Source organism: Aptenodytes forsteri, unplaced genomic scaffold (genome assembly GCF_000699145.1).
Source record: "Aptenodytes forsteri isolate BGI_AS27 unplaced genomic scaffold, ASM69914v1 Scaffold255, whole genome shotgun sequence".
NCBI lineage: Eukaryota > Metazoa > Chordata > Aves > Sphenisciformes > Spheniscidae > Aptenodytes > Aptenodytes forsteri.
The window spans coordinates 10,372,418-10,395,833 of NW_008794888.1; the positions used below are offsets into that span (position 1 = coordinate 10,372,418).

The 23,416-nt window shown below is 39.1% G+C and overlaps 1 protein-coding gene across 1 annotated transcript in view; it reads right to left on the bottom strand.

Annotated features, from left to right (window-relative positions):
* Positions 1-23,416, bottom strand: part of MYLK (myosin light chain kinase) — a 223,972-nt gene that overhangs the window by 69,763 nt on the left and 130,793 nt on the right. Inside the window, exons 12-16 of the mRNA XM_009274992.2 lie at positions 19,743-19,880; positions 18,875-19,072; positions 17,432-17,678; positions 8,942-9,022; positions 7,700-8,586 (exon numbers count right to left, since the gene is read on the bottom strand). Coding sequence (XP_009273267.2) covers positions 7,700-8,586; positions 8,942-9,022; positions 17,432-17,678; positions 18,875-19,072; positions 19,743-19,880 — 1,551 coding nt within the window. The remainder of the gene's footprint in view (positions 1-7,699; positions 8,587-8,941; positions 9,023-17,431; positions 17,679-18,874; positions 19,073-19,742; positions 19,881-23,416) is intronic.

Genomic DNA, 23,416 nt, shown 5'->3' on the forward strand with positions numbered 1-23,416 from the left:
GAAGGCCAAATGTCTTTCAATGAAGTATTTGGTATTTCCTCTGCAAAAACCCTTCATGACCTGAAACAAGCTTATTTTCTCATAACTGCAAGAAAACCTAGACTGGTTACTCCAGTTGGGTATTCTGAATCCTGGCACTTCACAAATCCCAGTCAACTAAAATAATTTGCTATCAATTTTGTCCCCCCATCCCTCTACTATTTTTTTAGGAACCAGCCCATGGACAGTCTTTAAAACACTGTCACAAAGGGCAGGATTGGAATAAACACGAATACTGGGATCTTCCACTTAGACATCGGAACTGGTGCAGCTCTAGAAAAGACCTTAACAGCCACAGAAGATGACAGTTTACTGGAGGCTCTGGTTTAGATACACAAAGCCTTTCCCTTGCATTTTGAGCTATTAAAGGATTTTCTGACTTACTCAAAAATAGTGCAAGCCAGTTTAAAATATCTCTAGGCTTCTGCATTCTTTCCATGAAACTCCGCAGAAAGTCAACTTCAGATATAAAACAAATACACAAATCAACAAAAAACAGCTCCTGAGTCTAATTCCCTGCACTGGCATCTAGCTGGCCAACCTCCTGACTCCTATCCGTGATGCAGACTGAATTTTATGTCTTTCTCATTTGTATCCTATGGGATAAAGAAGTACTATGGAGTATTTAGGCAATATTAAAAAATACTAGGCCATGAGAAATTGTGCCTAGGAGTCATAACAAATTTGTTAAGGAACTCGTTGGCCCACTGGTGTTAATTTTCTAATAAATCACAAATTTTCTGGAAAAGTGCAAATATGTGCTAGCGTCACAGTCATGTCTGACAGTTTACTGGAGGCTCTGGTTTAGATACACAAAGCCTTTCCCTTGCATTTTGAGCTATTAAAGGATTTTCTGACTTACTCAAAAATAGTGCAAGCCAGTTTAAAATATCTCTAGGCTTCTGCATTCTTTCCATGAAACTCCGCAGAAAGTCAACTTCAGATATAAAACAAATACACAAATCAACAAAAAACAGCTCCTGAGTCTAATTCCCTGCACTGGCATCTAGCTGGCCAACCTCCTGACTCCTATCCGTGATGCAGACTGAATTTTATGTCTTTCTCATTTGTATCCTATGGGATAAAGAAGTACTATGGAGTATTTAGGCAATATTAAAAAATACTAGGCCATGAGAAATTGTGCCTAGGAGTCATAACAAATTTGTTAAGGAACTCGTTGGCCCACTGGTGTTAATTTTCTAATAAATCACAAATTTTCTGGGAAAGTGCAAATATGTGCTAGCGTCACAGTCATGTTTAAAAATGGCAAGTGCGTTGACCTGGCAAATATTGACTACAGTTAAAATGACAACAGGCAGAGTAGTGAAAAAAACCCACATGAGTTTCAGAGAAGAAAAAATGTCAAATTTAATTGTTGCTAATTGATAGAGTTTTAAGGAAAACAATGTAACAAACCTACTTTCATTATTCATGAGATTACACATTTAGCTGGCAAATGTATCTGTGTAAAGGTAACTTTCTTAGTCTTTACTGAAATATCTGTCTTATCTCGCATTATTCTGCTTGTAATTAATGCTGTATTACTATACTAATGACATTCATGTTAGGAAGAGTTAGAGCTGCCAAAATAAAGATCTCATGAAGAAGCTGACAACAGGAAATCATCACTTGGTATGTTTCTGGTGGACTTCCTCTGTGACCAGACTAGGACCAAAGTAATTCAGTATTTTAATCTGTGATGTAGAAGTATTCATAAATTAATGTTGATAAACTTACAGATGATAGCAATAATGTTGGAAAGGGAAAAGACAGAAAGAGAGAGAAAACAGGGCAGTCCTCATAAACAATCTCATTTACTTTTTAAGCTGAGTCCTATTCACTCAAAGAAAATGGGGTTTAAGACAGTGAAATGACAAGCATCCATGGACAGCAAGGGATGCTCTCTTTTCAGAAGGTTTAAAGGTTTAATACAGAAGTAACAAACATGAGCTCCACTGTTGTGAGGTAGAAAGAGGACTGATGACCTCCAGTAAGCAAAGCAATAGGAAGGTGTCCTCCATCTCACTGATGCTGATAGTGACATACGGTTCCGCTGCCTATTTTCTAAATAGGGTAATAAACCAACAAACAGCAACTGAAGAGGAGGTATTACAAGGAAAACCAAACCAAACCAAAACAACCCCAAGCCTCCAAGGGCTGGATAAAGTGCATTGTGGAGAGAAAGTAAGAGCTTGACTTGTCAAGTTTCGAAAAAACAGAGAGAGAGAGGGGTATCTTGATCACAGAGTCAAAGCCATTCTAGCAAGTACAAATGGGCTCTTCAGCTTAGCAGAGAAAAGAAACAAGCATATGGAAGAAGAAACCAGATAAATTCAAATTAGAAATCAGACATTGCTTTACTTCTTGATTTAAAATCAAAACACTTTAAGAATAATTAGACATTGCAATAAATTACCAGTGATTATAGCAAATGTCTCTCTTTTGCTATATTTAAACCTACACTACATGCATTTCTGGAAGAAGGAAGATTCAGACAAAAATGGCAGTAGAGGGGGAAATTTTGTGGCATGTGACAAACATGGAGTTGTGTCAGAACTGATGCTCAGATGATCTCCCTAGCCTTAAACTGGCTGAAGAAGCTTTTTTTAAGCTGCAGAATCCATCTACTTTCAGCAGTACATAGAGTTGTGTTAGTTACGCACCAAACTCTTGCTCAAAGTTAATGAAAAAGAAATCAAAAAAGTCACGGCAGATCCTAGTAAAACTGACAGACACGGACTTGCACAACTGATAGGAAGATTTAGGAGTTATGTTAAGTCACAAGAAAGTTGTTAAGGCATTATTGCTAACAAGATTACTAACTCTTTATGCTGCCAAGACACTCAGGAAGAAAAAAAGTGCTGTCTCACACAAAGCAATACAAACTCTGGGCATTTTCTAAGCTACACCACCACTGCTACCTGAGCCTATATTAAGTAGTTCCTCTTCAATCTAGATAGTCACATGGTACTAAATCTAGCCAAAAAAGCAGACCAAGCTGATTTAAAAAATGGCAAGTTTGCCAGTTTTGACTAATATTCGCTGTGCACCTCAACTCTCCAGTCTAGTAAGGATGACAGCTTCCAAACCCCTTGTCACTGTTGTCTTCTAGAACAACTTTTGTAACCATGCAAAAATTCTCTATCTGGATTTTCTGTTCAAAAGTGAGTCACATAGCAGGACACTAGCACAGGGTACTGCTCTGCCAAGTACTATACAAATGTAAAAGAAAATGGCTCCTGCTCTAAAGAGTTCACTGCATGAGGAAGCTTGTTCTACTCAGTCCTTATATGTCTAACTCCACTGCAATGTCTGCTAAAGCTTTCTTAAAAACTTTTTTCCAAACAAAAAGCCCCCCGTAACTTCAAACAAAGAAGAACTCCCTCATATTAAAATCAACTGCCTCTTAACCATACACCATCTAACCTGCCCGTATAAATGCATAATGCTCTAATTCATGAGTACCCTCTTTTGTTACAGTTACCATTTATTTTGAGACTTCACAGGCAAAAAACCCATTAATATCTATCCCAAGAATGTAGATAACTGCACTCTGACAAGCGTTCAAAAGAAAAATATAAAGTCAAACCATTAATAAACTCTTACCAGGTCAGACATGTTTGTAAAAGAAAAATGGTGTAAGAGTTCACTTTGTCATAAAAATGATACTTTAAGCAACAAATCACTCATGCCAGTCAACTGGCAGAATACTGTTTGGGGAATTATTGAAAGAGATGGAGAAACAAGTACTGATGTTCATGATTTCAAAGGGAAACAAAACAGTATTAATAGTTGAAATGTAAAATGGAAGGAATGAGATTGATCTTAGATGTGCTGTGATTGTGACATTCAGTACAATGCTGCCCAGATTCTGACTTCTAATTGCTAATGTAAACTTAACCCTGGAATAATAGAATACATTGCAAACCCTAGATTAAGTACTAGAATACAGCACAAATACTGCATAAATATGCCTGAAGATGAAGGTCTTTTTTGGAGCAGGATTTAATTTTTCCTTTGCCAAAGACCTTACCAATCACTGATTATTCTGATCCTGGTGTTTGAATTCAGGCTTCTCCGATGGTACAGAAGTGGGGCTAACATCCCCCCCTTCTCTTGCACGCTAATGGCTAAACTGCCTTGGACAGGCAACGTAGCGTTCGCTTCTTCAAACACAGAGGAGACGTGTGAATAGAGTTGTTTCTAACAGGTAAAGGGCCTTACTATCAGCTAGGACAAATATACCAAGGAAAGTTACTTTCAGTGAGTGACTACATAAAGGGACTAGTTTGCTGATCCTGTGAACTTGTTACACACAAGTATACTTTTAAGTCTGCCCTTCCTGGCCAAATATGACACTTGTTTCATCAGGTGGGCATGTGCCTGAAACCAGATGTTATGTATTTATCTTCACAATATATTTGGCACCAGGAGATCAGCAAACTGCTATCTCTTTCTGCTTTCTGGCAATGCCAGAGAGGGTTAATTTAATTTCCGAAAACCAAATACATGGCATTCTGCAGGTTGATGTGTTACTTACATTGAACAGTTTGTGGGCCAGTGGCCCATACTAAGATGGACTTGTAGTATGATAAGAAGCAGATAGACATGTCTCACTCTAGATAGAGGATTTTCAAGTATCCAACTCACTAAGAACAAGTTAGTTATTCTTCTGTGAGATACCTCTCGGAAATTTTCCATATGTGAGAACCAGTGGTCACCACCAAACATCACAGCAGCACAAAACCAGTTGGTGAAATAGCTAACAATAGACCCAGTCTATCCACTTCCATAGTGGATTTTGTTGCTGTAACACAAGAGGAGCAAGGTCATACTGAAGAAATGAAAAATAGCTTTGCAAAATCTAAGCCCATTACTGTGAGCTATGTCCATTTGCTCTGAATTCCTCTCCTTCCCCACAGACTCAACCTTCTTTCAGCTGAGGATGACTCTAGGGGATTATCTCCAGAGCCCATTAAATGCTGCTCCAAGGCTGGCCAACGGCACTGCTGCTGAAGGACATGACACCTGCGGGTGTGACAAAGCTGCCTTTTCAGCGTTTGGGGCAAAAGATGGAATCTGGGATTTTGGCATTGGGCTGCTGAGTACTGCATCCAGTTTTATTGTTGCTCTCTATGTTTAAAGCTGCTCCAAACGCTTTCTGTGAGACTAATCCATATAGTTTCTCTATTGAACAGTATTTCCTGATATTCATCCTGAATTTGTTATTTCTCAATTCTAGTCTGTAGCTCTAATTATTCCTTCTCCTCCCTTGGTTCCTTCAACTATTTATGTGTTCCTAATTAGGGGAAAAGAGAAAAATCAATCTCTAAGAAAACTGGAACTTACTTAAAGTAAGTATCATGCATACCCAGTTAATTACTTAACAGTTGGCATGAAAGTGTCTCACAGCGGGAGAGCAGCAACACGTTGTTCTCCAAGTGCCAAAGCTAGCAGGTACTGTCAGGAAAAAACCTAAACTGACCATCATGCAATGCATCCCCTCAGCGTACCAGAGGGTACGTAATAAGGATTAAAAGAAAATAGTTCTAACCCTCATTCCATTTCTTTCCATTAAAGGAGAAAACTGTAGCATTTACTTCCCTGTGTAATATTTCCTTCTAAGATCCTCTGCAAATATGTGCAAAAGAAAGCATAACTTTGAAGTACCAACAATACTGACTACCTAAGCATGATTCTAGTGTAATAATGCAGGTACAACTCAAACATAAGGACAGTTTCTTCACTCCCTGCAAGAAGCTGTCCTGAAACAGTGGATTCCTTATCCACTGTCGACCTTCGTTCCCTACCTCAGTGGAAAGCACTGCTAAAGTGTGACGTCCTGACAAAATGCCAGCTCTGGGGTGTTATGACCAAGTGTGTCACCTAGCCCAGACAAACTGCATGGGATAATTCGCATGCCCTGCTCAGGCAGGTGGTAGAGCATTTCTGTACATGAGGATCACTTGACTGTAAACACAGCTACACTGGATTTTCAGCTCCACAGTACCATTTTAGAAAGTGAATGTGAGTTGGGGGATTGTAACAGTCAATTACTCAGATTATTTCAGTCAAGAAAACAGCTTTCTGCAGCACCACAACACTAAAGCTTCGGGACTTTAGGAAGCTCCACCATAGCTCAGAAGCTTTGATACAGAGATGCTGTCCATCTGATGTTCTTTGATAGGAGACATGAAACTTTGAGATGCATAATTACTTTTCACTCTGAGCAAGTCCAAGAAAACCCTTGAAATCTTGCTTCCAGTGTAAGGCTGATTAAATTGCAGTCTCCCATCTTCCTGATCCTGTCAGTCCTTTTTACAAGGATGGCATTTCCACCAGTCAACTTTTTCTCATGTACATGAGTTACCCCTATTCTATAAATATATATTCTATACAGTCCCCTCTGGTGAAAATCATCATGTACTCATAAATAAAGTTTTTATGCTACTTCAGACACATGCCAGACACAACGCACCTGCTACCATTTCCCTCTTTCCATCTACTTACTTTGGTATCCCCTTAATGTAGTACTTGGGTACCTTTTTTTCCCCCACCCTATCTGAAGGCAATGTTGTTTCTGAGTGCATCCACTTTAAAGGAATCCTCATGTTTCAGTGCTTGGAACACTGCACAAGGATTCACCCGTCATGGTGAACCATTGTGCATATTAATTTGGTTCTCATTTAATAACACCGAAAGTAGTCTGGATTAAATGAAGAAAGATTCACAACTAAGAATGCAGAGCCCTGTGTCATGTTCTTACTGTGAACATGAACTTTTTTACTACAACATGCAGGACAGTGTTATTCTCCATATAATTCTCTCAGTGTCTTATGAAACAAATATGAAGTAAAGAAGTTTTTTTGTATTATCAGTTATCCTCCCTATTTTTGTCCCAAGGAAAATATATTTTGTCTAGATACAATATTAACTTTCATACAAAACCAGTCTAGTAGGGTTTAATTATCCAGAGTGTGGAATATAAAGAAATCACTCCATTTGACAACAGAAAGTGATCTCTCTGAGGACTTTTACCAAACTCGGTACTGTTTTGAAATTAGTTAAAAGTCATCAGGCCAGTGGGGTTCAAATATTTCAGTGTCTGTAAAGGCAACAGAAGCATCTGTGGTGGGGCATTAAATACACTGGAAATCAATTCTCAACTCTGATCTTAACTATGTAACTTGAAGTTGTAGTAATTTCTTTCTATAACACAACCCCTCTTTGCTTCTGTGTTTCTTACTGCAATAAAAAGCCTGAAATATTAAACATACAGAAGAAATAAATTAGAATTTGTAAACCAGCAATAATAATATTCTGTTTCCAATGTTCTAAATCCTTAAAGTTTAGCTTAAATAAATGTCATGTACCAGCTCCTTAAACAGCATTAGCAATGTAAACAGCATTTAAAAATGCAAGAAGTTCAACTTTATAAAAATTACATCTGCAGGCTGTTAAAGGAGAATCTGCAAGAAATGTCAAACAATACTGTTCCTTGTGTACTCCACTGAAATAACAAGAAAGTTGCATCTGGAAACAGTTACTGGCACAGGACTTAAATAAAGTATTGCATTACCTTTACTGAACTAAATATTATTAATCAAGAGCCGGATATAACAGTGTGCCATCCAGCTGGCTTGTAATTCAATTAATTTACCTTCTTGGGAGATGACAATGGACTTTGATGATTTGATGGTTTTGCTGTCTAGAGTCCAGGTGACAGCTGCAGGAGGATCAGAGGAAATCCGACATTGTAAGACCAATTTTTCACCATCTACTACTTGAGCATCCTGAAGCTTCTCTGTAAAGGAGGGTGCTGTTCCTTTGCTTGCTGGTGGTTTGCTTGCTGTTGCTTTGTTTTCGGCTTTTTTCCCAATTATACCACCATCCACCACCGCACACCCATGTTCACAGTTTCTGTCGTTCTTCTCTTCTTTTTTCACTGCTGGTTTGGCAACAGGTGCTTGAGAATTGGGGGTCGCATTCTGGGCTTCAGAATTGGTGCGGGCATTTGGTGCTGGGGTGCTAGCGCTGCCATTCTCTGCAGGTGGCTTTTTCTTTGAGCCCAGCACAGATCTGAAATCTGTAACGGCTGGTTTAGGAGGTGGCACCTTCTCTGGCAATGGGGTTTTTGGGGCGCTTTTCTTGGCCAGCACAGAGCGGAAGTCCACCTGCTGAGGAGCATGAACTTTCCTTTCCTCCTCTGACAAGGTCTTGGGTTTGACCTGCCGCTGCAGGTTTGCTCGGAAGTCCATTTGCTCGGCTGGGATTTCTTTCAGTTCCTCCTCAGAAAAACTTTTGGTGCTGACTTTCTTGCCTAAAATGTCACGGAAATCAAGTTGCTCAGCTTCCTGCTGCCTCAGGCTCTCCTCTGTGTGTTCCCGAGTTTCCACTCGCCTCTTCAGCACGCCTCGGACGTCTTCCTGCTCTTCCTCAGCTGCTCTGGTTTCACTGCTGTTCTTTTTGAAGCCACTTCTACCAAATGTTAGTTTACCATGATCTCCACCATCTCTTCGCTCTCCAGAGGTGGCTGATTCCCTCCCACTATGATCCGAAAAAGAAAAGAAAGAGAGAGCCAGGAAAGGGGCTGGTTTAAAAATGTCAGAGAACAATCTCAGAGCAGGAACAAAATGTGTTTATAGAAGGGGAGGTTGATTAGAGAAGCACACTCCATTAGTTTATTGCATCAATGATGACTTCAGGAGCCATATAAGGGCACAAACAAAAAAGATCTCTACTCTGGCTTGGTACAACATGCTTAGCCTGTATGATGAAAACAATTTGTTGGGTCACATTTGGGGATTAGGTTGAACAGCAGCCAGCCTGGGTCTGTAAGGGCAGGGAATTAACAGAGCAAAAATAGAACCTACCCATGCAAGTCCCTGGGAAAAATACTCACTCTCTGAGCATTTCTGCTCTGGAAGCTGAACTCTCCCGCAGCATCAGAGACACCTGGCAGCTGCATTCTCCAACTTGGTTCCTGAAATATTTAAGTGAAATCAGAAAAGCAGAGGTTTCTCCCTCCAAAACTGTAACTTGCCTGGGCTAAGTGATTGTGTGTTGCACTAAAGCAGCCCAAACCCAGTGTGGCGTCCTCCTTTCCTATGCCCAGCATTGTGGTGGTTGACTGAGTGGATTTGGTCCCCTTATATTTGGAGCCAAGCTATCTCAAATAGCTTTTACTGATCTGTTGATGCCTACACTGGGAACAACATACTCCCTGAACAAAAATCAAAGCAATTTACAGAATGAAACAGCTGCAAACAAACAAGCTAAAGGAAAACAAATACAAAAGCTGGAAAATCAAGGCAGAGGAAGGGGCTGTTTTGCAAAGTTGAAAATCTTTCCAACTCTGCCTACTGTTTATTTATTCAAACCCACGCTCTTAAGTTTTCTGATGTTAAGATATTAAAAGCAGGGTCTCATTTCCTTCCCTCCCCCCTGGCCCAACCAATCAGCAAAACCCATCTACATGGGTTGCTCCAGCCTGTACATGTTTATATTAAAAAACATTAAAGTGTCACCATATATGGTGCTGAGTACTTATTCTTCCTTTTGCAGAGGAATACCATGGATGCCTTCTGGAAAGGGCTCCCATTAAAGAATTCATTTAAAGTGCTCCCCCCACCCCTGCTGCTCCCTCCCTCCCACAGATACATATCATTCTTCTAGCCCCAAACGGCTCTTCTCCACTTAACACAGGAGATGCCAAAAGCAAAATTTAACTCCCCCAGGGCAGCAGTTGTGTAACTGTTGCCACCACTCCCCTGAACTGCTATTAAAAAAACCAGACTTGAATTGATTAAGGACTAGAGATATCTTTTATTAGTGAAAACACTTTCGTCCTTCCCAGTTTAAGTATAAGCTTGTAAATGGACTACAAACTCCTGGATGATTTTTCTTTTTCAAACAAAAATAATTTTTGCTCTGTTGCCACCTCCCCTGAACTGCTATTAAAAAAACCAGACTTGAATTGATTAAGGACTAGAGATATCTTTATTAGTGAAAACACTTTCGTCCTTCCCAGTTTAAGTATAAGCTTGTAAATGGACTACAAACTCCTGGATGATTTTTCTTTTTCAAACAAAAATAATTTTTGCTACTGAACACATTTCCTGGACATGAACAAAACATGTGTGTTGGGGGAAGGAAGGAAAGAGAGGCGGGTTTTCCCAGCTGTGTTCTCCTTTCAAAATTTATTAGTGAAAACACTTTCGTCCTTCCCAGTTTAAGTATAAGCTTGTAAATGGACTACAAACTCCTGGATGATTTTTCTTTTTCAAACAAAAATAATTTTTGCTACTGAACACATTTCCTGGACATGAACAAAACATGTGTGTTGGGGGAAGGAAGGAAAGAGAGGCGGGTTTTCCCAGCTGTGTTCTCCTTTCAAAAGACCTGCTAGATAAGAGCACCTTCAAGTCCACTTTGCCCTGAAGTTTAAAACACAGACTCAGGAGTCCCTTTCTGTTAGTTTGCCACAAACATATTGTCTGGCCTGTTTTTTAAATAGTGCATGGAAATACATTCCTAGATATGGTTCTGTTTGGGTGAATAAACCATAATTCCACCCATTTGCAACTTGCAATGAAGTCACACAGTAGGCAAGATCATTAACACAGATGCAGCACTAAGTTATGTCTTTATAATAGCAGTTAGTGCCATCACCTTTTCAGATGGATTTCCCTTGTTTTCTGTTGCTTTAGAAAATGAAACAGGGGATTAGCCTAGTATGAAAAACAAGCCTTGAACACCAAGAAGAAATTGGTGGGGTTGACCGAAGTAACTGGATTGCAAAGTAAAGGCCCTGCTGGTAGGAACACATCTTATTTGACCTTAGGACCATTAACAACAAGAAGCCACAGAAGTGTTTTCAACACTTTATATCCAACAAGTCAGAATATGTACACTAGAAACTGTTATTGAAGGCAATCCATAAGGACAGCACTGAAAGCCACAACCCTTATTTCCTTCAATACAAAAGACTAGAGAACATCTGAGTACCAAACAGAAACTGTCCAAATGCCAGGAGAGGATCCAAGTCAATGCAGAGAATATTTAACTCAGTCCTGCACTGGAGACCTGCCATTCTTACTTCCTCTTATGTGTGACCTCCATCTGGAAGCAAGAGAACTAGAAAGAAGTAAAGACAAATGGAAAGATAAATAAAATTGCACGTCACCTCCTCCAAATGTACTGATTAGCATCAAAAGATGGCAGGGTACCAACATTGCTGAAAACCTGTTGTCTTCAAACAATGCGTTTCAAACTGGCCCCTTTTGCCACTACTGAAACTCATGAATGTTTTTCCTGCTCTCAGAGGCTTTTAAGAAAAGCAGACGCACTCTGAAACTGCTCAAGTACTTTCTCATGCACCAGTGCTACAGGGCTGTTAGAAGGCTGTTGGTTTACCAGAAGATCCCTCCCATAAGTCTCCTGGAGCTCAATTACTCTTCCTTTAGGACATAAAACCAATCCAAAGCTGACAAAGTAGGAGAAGCCATGCAAGCTGAAGTATAGACAATTTCCAGCATACATCAAATAGGGAGGCACCACTGCTCAGCTGCTGTCATGACTGTATGGCAAAAATATTTGCCCACAAGAACTGTATCACCAGTGGGAGAGGTTAAAGTAACAGAGACAGCACTCTCCCAGGAGAGGGATCTAGGGATACTGAACGTGGTCCTGACCACTATGAAGAATAATAGCATTTCTGCAGGACCCATTTCTGCAATGCATCTTTCCCTCTTCAAATTCTTCACATATGCAAAGAAGCAAATAAGGAAGGCACAGTAAACCTCTCTAAACTAAGCTATTTTTCACAGGGTTTGGAAAATAAAGGAGGGGGTAAGAAAGCAGGGGAGCATTTTGTTCTTTCTATTTTTAAAACCTTGGGAAGCCCTTACAAATTATGGCAACAGTGGGACACAGAAGTACCTAGATGGAAAAATGATTCACAAGGTAGTTCTTTGATCTTAATTATTATTTCTGATTCAAGTGAATGGCTGAAAACTAGACCACTGGATACAAACCTCAGGTCTGTGTCTGATTCATCATATCCCTGTTCAAAAGTGTAGCCTTCTCAGGGCAAGTCCTGCTCCCAGTGAAATGAAAATGAGTTTTGTTACTGATTTTAGGAGCAGGGAGAACATAATCTTGTCTTCTGAATTCAGTTGCAGAGTCTAAAAAGGTGAAGTTAATAACACTGACCCACCTTGGAGATCACAAGATGGAAAAAGAGAAACAAGCCAAGAAAAATTAAGAAGGACTGGATGGTTTAGATGCTAAATTCAATCAAGAATAATTCTGGAAACTTTGTACATATTTTTACATTTATGCAATTTCAGAATCTAGGCAAGGCAAGATACATAGGGGCAGCTGGAGCTTTGCAGTACACAAGGACTACTTCAAGCCTTTCAGGCCTCTGCCGTTTTGAATCTTGGCAATAACAATGTTACTTCTGCAACTTGAGGTTCTCCCTGTTGGCATTTTATCAACAAAATGCTAGACAAAGACAGATCTTAGTGGCTCCATTATTGTGGAATAATGACAGACATGGATAAAACCTATCCTTAGTAGCCATGCTGTAAAGAAGTGTCTGGAAGTGTTGACTTTTGCAGAATTGTTCTGTAGAATGCCCATGCGCAGGACTTATCTTTAAAATGTCAAGGAATCATAATAACCCCCCCCCACCAAAAACAAATAAACCCCCAGCTGTAAAGCCTGAAGCAATTTTAAAAATAGCCCTCTGTCCTGTTGTGGGATCAGTTTTCCCTGGAATGGCTTTTATGTTCAAAATATCTTGAAATACTAGTTTCTTGGCAGAATCTACTCAACTATTTTCACTGAACCTTAGATGAGACTTATTGTCTGCATGTCGCTAGGAAGCACTCTCTGGAGGAAGAGGAAAAAAAGCACTGTTAGTTATAGTGTGGGGACACACTGAAAATTCCTACTGGCCTACCAAGCGTGAAACAAGTATTGCAAAGTAAATTACATTTTTTTTAAGAATGAACTGAAAGGGGCAAAGAAGTTGATCCCTAGCTGTAGCTGGTGCTTCAGTGCAGGTAACTGCAAAGCCTCAGAATGAGGTTTTGCAACTCTTTTGTGAGTTAGTTAAATGGAGAGAAAGTCCAGACTCCATGAAGCTTTAGCCCCAAAGAAAGCAACTAATCTACTGAATCACAACTTTAGCTGACATAAAGCAGAGTAGCTCTACTGGCTTCAAAGAGGATGCACTGATTTACCTCACTTGAGGGTTTGGCCAAAAGCTTTTTATACCTGAAAGACCAATCATTTTATTTGCATTTTACAGCATTGAGTGGGAGAATGGAACGGGAAGGGGTCATGGTTTTCTTTCCTAAAAATAGACAATGTGTTGATAGCAGAAAAGAAAGTTTGCAAACTGTATTTTACAGAAAGACAGAACTATATTTACTGTTTGGTGTAATGGTATGTAATCTTACAACTGCTTTTTATATAACCTGAATTGCAGAGTATTCGAGGTGCCACTGATTTTAATCAGATTATCAAAATCTCTAAATAAGATTAATCAACACTAACCAAACTTTTATGGAAGATGGAATGGGGGAGAAGAGAAATACTCAGCATCTGAGAAGACAAAGATTAACAAAGCAGATGATTTGTTTAAGGAACTGCAGGAGGATTTCTGAGGTCTCTCACGTTGACTGTGCTGTTATAAAGATAAAGGCTTTGCTCAGCAAACACAGTCTCTGTCCAGTACTCCCAATTTCTTTGCTTACCTCTTCATTTATGATGTACACACTGACCAAAAGAACATGGGAAAGTCGTACTGGGAGAAAAAGGATACCAACGCTTGCATCACTTTCTGAGTCAAAAAAGGATTGTTATTTCCCATTTCAATCATGATGATTTCACAGAGACTCTGACTGATTTCTTATCCGTCAACTGCACGGGATGGCATTTTGCAGGCTGTAAAACGTTCAGACTTCAATAGATGAACTGCAGTAGTGGGTGAATCTGTTGTTGCTTTGGTATTTATGCAACACCATTCCTTGAGGCCTGAGCAATAACAGGCTCAATGGAACATTATTAGGACAATTAAAATGAAGAATGCAAGTGTAGAGGAATCGTGTAGGTTTAAAACAAGGACCAGGAGAGGTTACAATTACTACCCTCTTAAAAGTCAAACTTAGTAGTCTGCTATATAGTAAAAGGCAATGCAAACACGTATTCTAAATAATGCTGAGGGAAGGAAAGACAGAAAGCCAACCAGCAATCATTGATGGATCACACTAGGATCATGCTGGGCTACACACCCTTGTCAGCTCACTCTGATGAAAGGAGAAAGAACTAGGTAGCGAAAAATAGATCTTTTGTTAAACCCAAATTTTTAAGAACAGAGTTTTAATTTGTGAGCAGCCAACACAAAAGGAGAATTGTGGAGGTATTAGGACAGAATTTAGAGCTTAAGAAAAATGGAGGAGAAAATTGAAAAATAATTAACGCTGGTAGGAAACCATGCCCCGACTAAATTAAGGGAGTTGGAGAAGGAATGACTCCCTAAAAGCAGCTATGCAACATTTCTGAAATTAATACATGAAAAGGAGCTGCACATTTTATTTGAAAATTATTATGTTTAAAAATAGCCCACTGTCAACTTCTCTATAAACTCTTCAGTGAATTGACTTGTGGTTTCTCAGTTATTCCATATTTTTAATGGACTTTGTAGGAGTTTTTGAGAGAAAGACACTAAATGCAGCTCTCCTCCTCTCAGGTACTGTTAAGACTGTTTCTGAATATATAAACAATTCTCAATCAAGTATTCAAGACAAATGCAGGCAGTTCAAAAGATATTTAGACAAGACTATTTGCTGCTGAAAATTATTTTAGCTCTATTGCAAACTTGAAGTTATACAGCTGACATTTGGCTCCTTGGATATTCCTGAGGCAGTTACTTCTCTGTTACTCACAATACATAAGCAATTGCCTAAAAGCATATGGCTTTCTGTTCCCCGAACAGTAACTGAAATTTTACAAATGACAGCAGGGTAAAAAGAGGTATATCAGCATTCCCCTTGCTCTGATTGCAGCATAGCTTTACTCATTATGGATTAGAAAAAGCCAACATGAATGCACTGATCTTTGTGCGATCCCCAGCTATTTCTCCAGTAAAAGGATTAGGGAATAACTGAAACTGGTATGTAATCTGCTGTGTTGTTTTCTAGCTACCCCTTCACTTCTTCTCACCCCCCAAAAAATTGTTCTCCTCCGCTAATTTTCTGAAATAATTTATTTTCTAAGTGTACATTGTTATGTTCTAGAGCCATGATATTGTCAGGCTTCCACTTTGACAAACGTCTTCAGTGATGAATTTGGCCTGGGTGATCACCAACCACACCTGATCATTAAGGTCGACTTGCTCAAGTCAGCCACAACAAAGTCTTCCACAAAGCCCTCTTGGCTCTCCTTTGTTCTTCCTGTTCTCTTTCCTTCTTCCATCTCTGAAGTTTTGCTGAAATATCTTATTCTCTTTGAGTTCAAGTGAAACCACCAGCACATCATAAGAGAAGATGCCCATGTCCAGGGCATGCAATCTGAAGTGTGGAAACGTACCAGTAGAAGGTAGCAATTCTCACAGTTTGGCCTGCTCTCTCAGGTAGAGGTTCGTGACCTTAATGAAATTGAACTGGCATTTCTAATCCTGCCAGAGGTACTGGGTGTTAGAAACTCAAAGAGACTTTTCTTAGATGCAAGGATGTACGTAGACATGACCTGCACAAATCAGCATTATGAATGCCCTAGATGACCTGGGCTGATTGCGAACAAGCCAATTGTTCTGAAATGAGTCAGTTCACAATTTATTGTGGAGTACAAAGGGTCTAAATCTACTGAAGAGCTTATTTGTAAAAAGGTCATGGCACATACGGCTCTACCTACATAAATGTTAGTAATAAGACTTGAAATTAAGTGTAGAAAAAGTCATTATAGGAAATCTTGATATATAACACGTATAATTCTCTAAAGCACCCTTTTCTGGTGAAAAGTGAGTGCCTCATCTGACTTTAAATACTAAAATATACTGAGGCTAGTTTGTGGCTGCCTGCGATAGTCTATGAGCTACCTTAGAGCTAGGCATCTACACAGTGACGTGTCCATCATTCGGGTAACACTGGTTGGAAAATAAACTATAAATATAAAAAATTAAACTCACTGTTTAGAGGCTAAACGGGTTAAATTTATTAAGAAATGCCCTCCCTCCTTGGGTTAGGAAAACATGAGTAATTTATTTGCAAGCAGGCAAAGGACAATTCAGCTTTTAAATTTTGTACTAGACTGAAGTATATGAAACAAAAATAACTTGTTTATAGCATGAGAAAAGACAAAACTCACCATAAACCAGGCACGTGCAAGTGGTGCAGAACTGCAATGCTAACACTTCATAATACTGGGCAGTATCTGTCTAAACTGCCTACTGGACTGGTCCATGTGGACTAAAAAGCTAGCGTGTGGAGCAGAGCAGATAATTTTCTTCCAGTGTAATGGATTCAAATGTCCATGATAGTTAAATAAATTTTAATAAAGAAAGTCACAAATACTACCCGAGTAAGGCAATACATCTATGCACAGTAAATAGCATAGAATGATAACATCAGTTTAAAGTTTACACTAAGTTTTCTATAACCACATAGGGGATACATAATTATGCCCAATCTTCACCATTGGAGGTGGAAAACGCTGTGGTACTTTCTACAAGGTAAAGAACCAGCAAATCTGATTCTTCATTTAAAGGACAGTTATTTTGCCAGGAAAAAAAAAAAAAATTAAAACAGCTCTTCCAAATTCTGTAGGAATGACAAGAAGTTCAAACCATCAGGGTGCCTCATTTCAAAGATACATCAGAAAAAGGAGACTACAACTTCCATATAAAATTCAGACATTTCAAACATGGCCAGGAAACACTTTCTCCCCTTAAAGGTATGGATCATAATCTTGTGGAATGGCCCTTCCTGGTCAGGTTGTTCCCATGGGAAGCAGGCATCCTTACAAATATCCAGAGAGATGCCAATCATGATAGACAATAGCTCCAAAATCAAGACTTGATTGTGGTTTCCGTTGCCAGAACCCCAAATTGTTTCCCATACTGCTGCCACAAAGCTTTATTTTTCAGGATCCCTAAAGGAAACTCTGTACTACTTTGTCCTTTATTCTGACTCTTCTTGTGTTTCCTCTTTCCTCTTTGAGTTTTATTAGTTCTTTTCATCCCTCAGAAATATTTTTTTCCTTTAGTACCCTACTGTTTTGTGCGAATAGGAGGGAACTCGTCTTCTTCAGGTGGGAATTTCAACTTGAGGGTAAATATAACTAATTGTTCCAAGGGAACAAGCTCTTTTCATGGCAAACATACCTGAGCTGAATTTCATATTGGCCTGCATGATGAGACTGCACATTCCTCAAGATCAGTGTGAAGATGTCTTCATTTTGCAGGATTTCACATGCTGTTCCCGGCATTATTTCTTGCTCATCTTTAAACCAGTGAACAGTGGGGAAAGGATCTCCAGCAATGGCACAGGATATAAGGACATTTTGCCCAGGAGCTGCTGTCACTGATCTCGGTTTGCTAATGAACCAGGGCTGAATACCATCCTGAGGTTCTGCAGTTTACAAACACAGTTTACAAATCAGGAGAAAATGCCAAGCTTGAATGTAACTAATAAGCTAACTAATTTCAGGAAAAACAATCACAGACAAGCAAAGTTATTTTGAACATGCAGGTATAAGTTTTTAATCTGAAAATAAGTCAGGTTTTAATTTTGGAAGTAACTTGTGTTGGTATTAAAATTAATCATTTACTTGGCACTTTAGTGGCTTGATCCAGGCTTATATTAAGAGCAAAACAAACGGACTTTAAAGCTGCCCTAAAAGGAATCTTGAAGATTTGTCCTTAGAGAATACGAGTAGGAATAGCTTAAAGGGCAAGTGACAGTACTATGACTGCTGTGCAGTTGAGAGCTCATGTAATAAATCATCATTAACAATTGCATAAAATTGCATTTAATATAGAAGACTGACCCTGAGGCTAGATCTCGGGGGAGCACAGAGAATAGAGGAATTCAGAGCAGACAGTGACAACAGACTACAGACCCACCCCTGGAGGCACAGCTCTCTGAAATCCTGGGGTTAAGATCCTTTACATTAAAAATAATAAAAGTCTCCCATTGATTTCCAATAATTCTCAATAATGACTATGGGAAAATGTTGGCATACAGTAAGATTACATGAAGTCCCCTGTCATGAAGGTAGTGAATGCCCAATCACAGGAAGTTTGTAGGTACTTCAGTGTTTACTGTGGGATTTACATCATATGTGGAGATTCAAAGCCAAATTTTTTGCAGCTAGTTCTCAAATCACAGAAATCAGGTGTTTGTCACCTGCTACCACTGCAATGCTAATATTAAAGCCAGGATACCTGGCTCCTAGACAGCTTTTCCAAATACTCAGGGTTTTAATTAGAAAGAAAACCATCATTAAATGGTTTACATTAAGTCCATAGCTAAGTAAGCCTTATAGTTATAATCTGAAGCTGCACTTAGCAGAAGTTTTGCACTGTGCCTAGGAATAGGACTCAGGAATGCATTTTTGAAATAGTAACATAATGTTCCAGAGTGAAAAGATTTTTTTAAAGTTGCTTCTGCTCAATATCCTTTTTAATTCAGATGCAGAGACTGAGAACTCCTAGCATCCTTCACAACAGACCTTATAAACACTCATGTACTTTAAATAGACACTCTTCCAGCACATGAGAATTATTTTCTTCTAGCATTTCCTAAGGTGGAGAAGAACTTTATACCTTGTACTGTCAATGTAGCCTGGGTTTGAGTTTCTCCTAATTCATTCCAGGCTTCACAGGTGTATTTGCCTGTGTCTTCAGGAAATACTTCCTGGATGTACAGACTGTACTCATGGCCTTTCTTCTCAAAGTGGAAATCTTCTGTCTCCTGGATTTCTTTCCCATTGTGCAGCCAGATAATTTCAGGAGGTGGGTTAGCTGAAAAATAGGAAACAACAAAAATCAGAGACACACACAAAAACCCACCGTATGTTGATTAAGAAAATGAACAAGGTTGGTTGTTTTCTGCCACCTGATTCTGCAATTTCATCTTCAAAACATTCAGGAATTTCATTAACTCTGTTGATGCTGTGTAATGTGGAATAGCTCTGTCTTATTACACTGAAAACACAAATGAATAAGGGAAGCACATATACAACAGAGAGGGAGAATGAGTTCTAGATCCCACGAAGGTGGTTATTCAAGGGTTTCTATCACCAAAGTTCATACCAGGACTGCTCTTTTCCGCAGCACTAATCTTACCCCAGCTGACAGGAATTCAATCTTGTTTGGTTCACAACAAAAGCTATTACAAGACCACTGAGGCTCAGTTTTAGTTCAACAGCAGGACCCAATAATAACCTTCTTCTTCTTCTTCTTCCAATACAGAAACACTTCTACAGGTCTGAACACATTAACACTGGACAATGTTCATCCACCCTGAAGATCAGATTAGACAAACCTAGCTTTTACTTTTAAAAAATTGGTTCCTTGAAATATTATTTCCAAATGCAAAGACACCTGCTAGAAGAAAAGGACAGTGGAAAAAAACACATACTTCGCAGCAGGACTTAAAATTTTTAAATAATACTGTTCTATAGCTACGCACCTGATACCTCCACAGTCATTATCACTTGACTTCCGTCCATTACTTTGAGGTCAGTCAGGCCTTTAAGGAAGATGGGTGCAAAAGTCTTGTTTAACTTGGCAGCCTGTGCACTTTCTGCCTTCTTGCTGCTCTTCTTTTCTGTGAAGTCAAGAAGAGAACAAAAGGGGTCTCTCACTGGAATTTTCATGATGAATTTTAATTTACCTTAGGTTCAAACTGATTTCAAGTTAGTGGTCTTGTTTCAGCTCTCAGAAGGCAAAAATCACTGAAACCACCCAATATAGCTGTTTTGCCTTGCCAGTAGTCCAAGCAGAAAGGCAAGAAATGGGAATGGAACTGTCCTTCCTCCAGGGATCCTCTTAAATCATTGTTAACAGATATCAGAGTATCACACAGAAATTTACACTCATTTTCCCCAAGTGCACATGCTCAGGTGCAAAAAAAAAAAGCCTCAATGACTTGTAACCAACAATTCAATGCCTTTAATCACTGCTAAATTCACACTAAAATATTAAGATATGTTACAAGTTGCTATTCTCATGACTGATGAGTTAAAAATGTAAACTCACAGGAATATAAGATTCACCACTCTGTATGAAACTGCAAACCATTTAGATTGTTAGACAGTCAATATCAAATGGGTTTGAGTTCACCATACTCCTCTCCTGTGTTACACTTAGCCAACTGATGATGGGAGAGATTGAAGCCTGAGGTTATCAACATATATCACAAAACAAACTGTTGGATTAGGGCTTTTTTATTTTTTGAGGCTGCAAAATCAAATGATGAGTGCTGGAGTTAAATTAATCACTCTTAAAAATAAAATCTATCTGTGATAGATATGTAATTTCCTGTATCCACAGCGGTCTCCTCTGTCTTGGATTCAGAGGCTATGAAGCAAGATCATTTAACTGTGACCTATATGGTACACTAGACCAGGAAAGATACCTCTGCTGTAAAAACCTGAGCAGACACTTCTGAAGCCCAAGTAGTGATCACGACCAAATGTAAGAAGTTGTAAATATTTATCGGTCACTTGGATACACTTTTTGTTTTGTATAGCTTGAGTTCAGACCTCTTACGTCTTGCCTTTAAAATGCCAACCCTACTTTCTGTCCATACATGAAAATAGCTTCATTTTGCTTATTCCTACCTTCAAAATTTTCAAAGGTATATCAAGATCATCCAAAATAGTATTACAGCAATACAAAGTGCTAGGCTGGAAAAAACCCACCATTCATAAAAGGACGATGACTAGAAAAACTGAAAGCACCTCACTGAGCAAGTCCACTGAACCTCCTGGAGGCAACAATTTAAGCAGAATATCACAAAAATAGTCTAATGTTTCTTGACTTGGCAGCAACAATTAAAAAGACTTACGTTCTAATCCATAAACGCTATTTGTTCATTAAGAAAGCATAGGGGCTGATTTCATGCAACATTTCTTCCTTTACTTAAAATTTGATATTGTGGACTTCTAGACTTAGAAAAAAATTAAACTGACCTACTGACAACTTTAGTTTCTCACAGATGTTTTACACAAGACAACACAGCCAGTTTTAGATATGTTATTAAGTTTTTTTTAGTCTTAGTCTAATATTGTGGACTTCTAGACTTAGAAAAAAATTAAACTGACCTACTGACAACTTTAGTTTCTCACAGATGTTTTACACAAGACAACACAGCCAGTTTTAGATATGTTATTAAGTTTTATTTAGTCTTAGTCTAAAATCATTGCATTTTCTCAGAAGGGACTGATGCAATCATGCAGAAGCCAAATTACAAAGCCTGAATGTTAACTATTTTCAAATTCTTCTGAAGTTTGTAAATACTTTTAGCTGTTTATTTATTACATAGCACCATGCAGTGACTCAGTGCTCCTCTAATGAAGGCTTTAACATTTCACAATTTTACCACGAGATAGCAGCGCTGTACATTTTCACAGCTTATTTTAATATACCTAAGACCTTCTTCAGTTTTAGCCTTTACAACTCTTGTTTGGGAAAAGAGCAATCAATTTGATTTTGGAGGGTACTTGGGAAAATAAGGGACACTGGTCATTCAAGATTAAGCAAATAACTCCTGTTCCCATTTATGGTGAAAAGATACTGTGTGATTCTACTTCCTTTTGAAAACACTTGGATAATTATTTTGCCAGGAAAGGAGTACAAGGAAAACCATACACAAAAATACAGGCATTGTTTGCAAAAGGGTAGCTTCAGAAAGCGTAACAACCGTAGAATTTCACATTCCCTGGCCACAGCTAGGTGCTAGCGAGTCTTACACATCAGGAACAAAATCTGTGACTTGCAACAGGAAAATGGAGGGCAAGGATATAAGAAAAACAGGACACAAATAAGCAAGCTGCACACAACAGAAGGCCAGTATTAGGGCTTGCTTTCCTTTATTCCTCCAAAGCTCCTTTCACCACATGAGCTCTGCTGGGGTTCAAAATTCATATGCTGAATTCAAGAGCTGTCACTCTTCAGTGACAGCTGTCTTCAGAGCTCAAAGCAGAGGGAAGGAAGAGAATGAAGAAAGCACAGATACAGCTCTCAGCTGATACTGCAAGTCACTATGCTTCTGGCTGAAACAACCTCTTTCGTAACACTGCAGGGTATTTTTGCTGCCAAAACTACAGACAATAAAAATATGGCACATCTGGCACCAGAAAGGAAATCTGGAACCTAAGGAAAATTTTGTCTGACATTAGCATAAGGGCATGACTTTGTTATATACCTAGGCATCCTCAAGCTTAATCAACTGGATGTGAAAAAGAGGAGATCCGATCTCTTCCTATTATGTTAATGCGCTCTAATCGCCTATAGCCATTTAACACCTCCCTCGCCACTCTTACTTCTTACTACTTTCAAGTAGGAGTAGGTTCACCTCTAGGACTGAAAAGAAGGAATATAAAAGAGTTAACACATAGCAGTACTGCCATAGTGACTAAAAAAATTCTACCCCAGGCAGTTAATTTTCTCCCTCCCTTTCCTTTCCCCAATCAACTTCTACTGCTGCAGTGAGTTCCCCCCAGGTGGATCATGTCAAAGCAATTCATGAGGAACATCGCAAAGCACTACATAGGGTGGGCTTTATAAAACACAGGTACATTTCAATTACTTGTTTTCAGACCATGCAACTAGTTAATTTTATAGTAACTTATAAAAGCTGCCACAATTTTTTAACCACAGCTGTTTGTTTTGTGCAGGTCAAATTATGCAAGATAATACAGAAGATGATACTACGATTTTCTCAAAGGCTGCTTATAGAGCACTGAAATCTCAAAGGCTCTTACAAAATTATGAGATCAAGAAGTTTAACAATTTTTGCACAGAGCTGTGGTCTGGCGTAATACATAAGCCCAGCTGGGGCATTCTCTGGTGAGCAGTGGTCTCTCTGTCATTTCAACAGGCTTTTGATAAGGCGTTACACAGAGCGATAGATTTAAAAGTCCACCACAATGATCCCACTTATGTGGTTCCAATGGTTTTTGCCTTTCCTCAGGCTTTAATATGCATGAATGTTGGGAAACAGCAAGTAATAAGAGGCACAGCTCAGTGGGAAACACAGCCTGGGAGACCAGAAATAGTAAGAAAAGCATTTAAAGGGTACCTTATATACCCACATATGTTTTCTACAAAGCAAAAGTAATATAGGCTTTTCCCACAGCA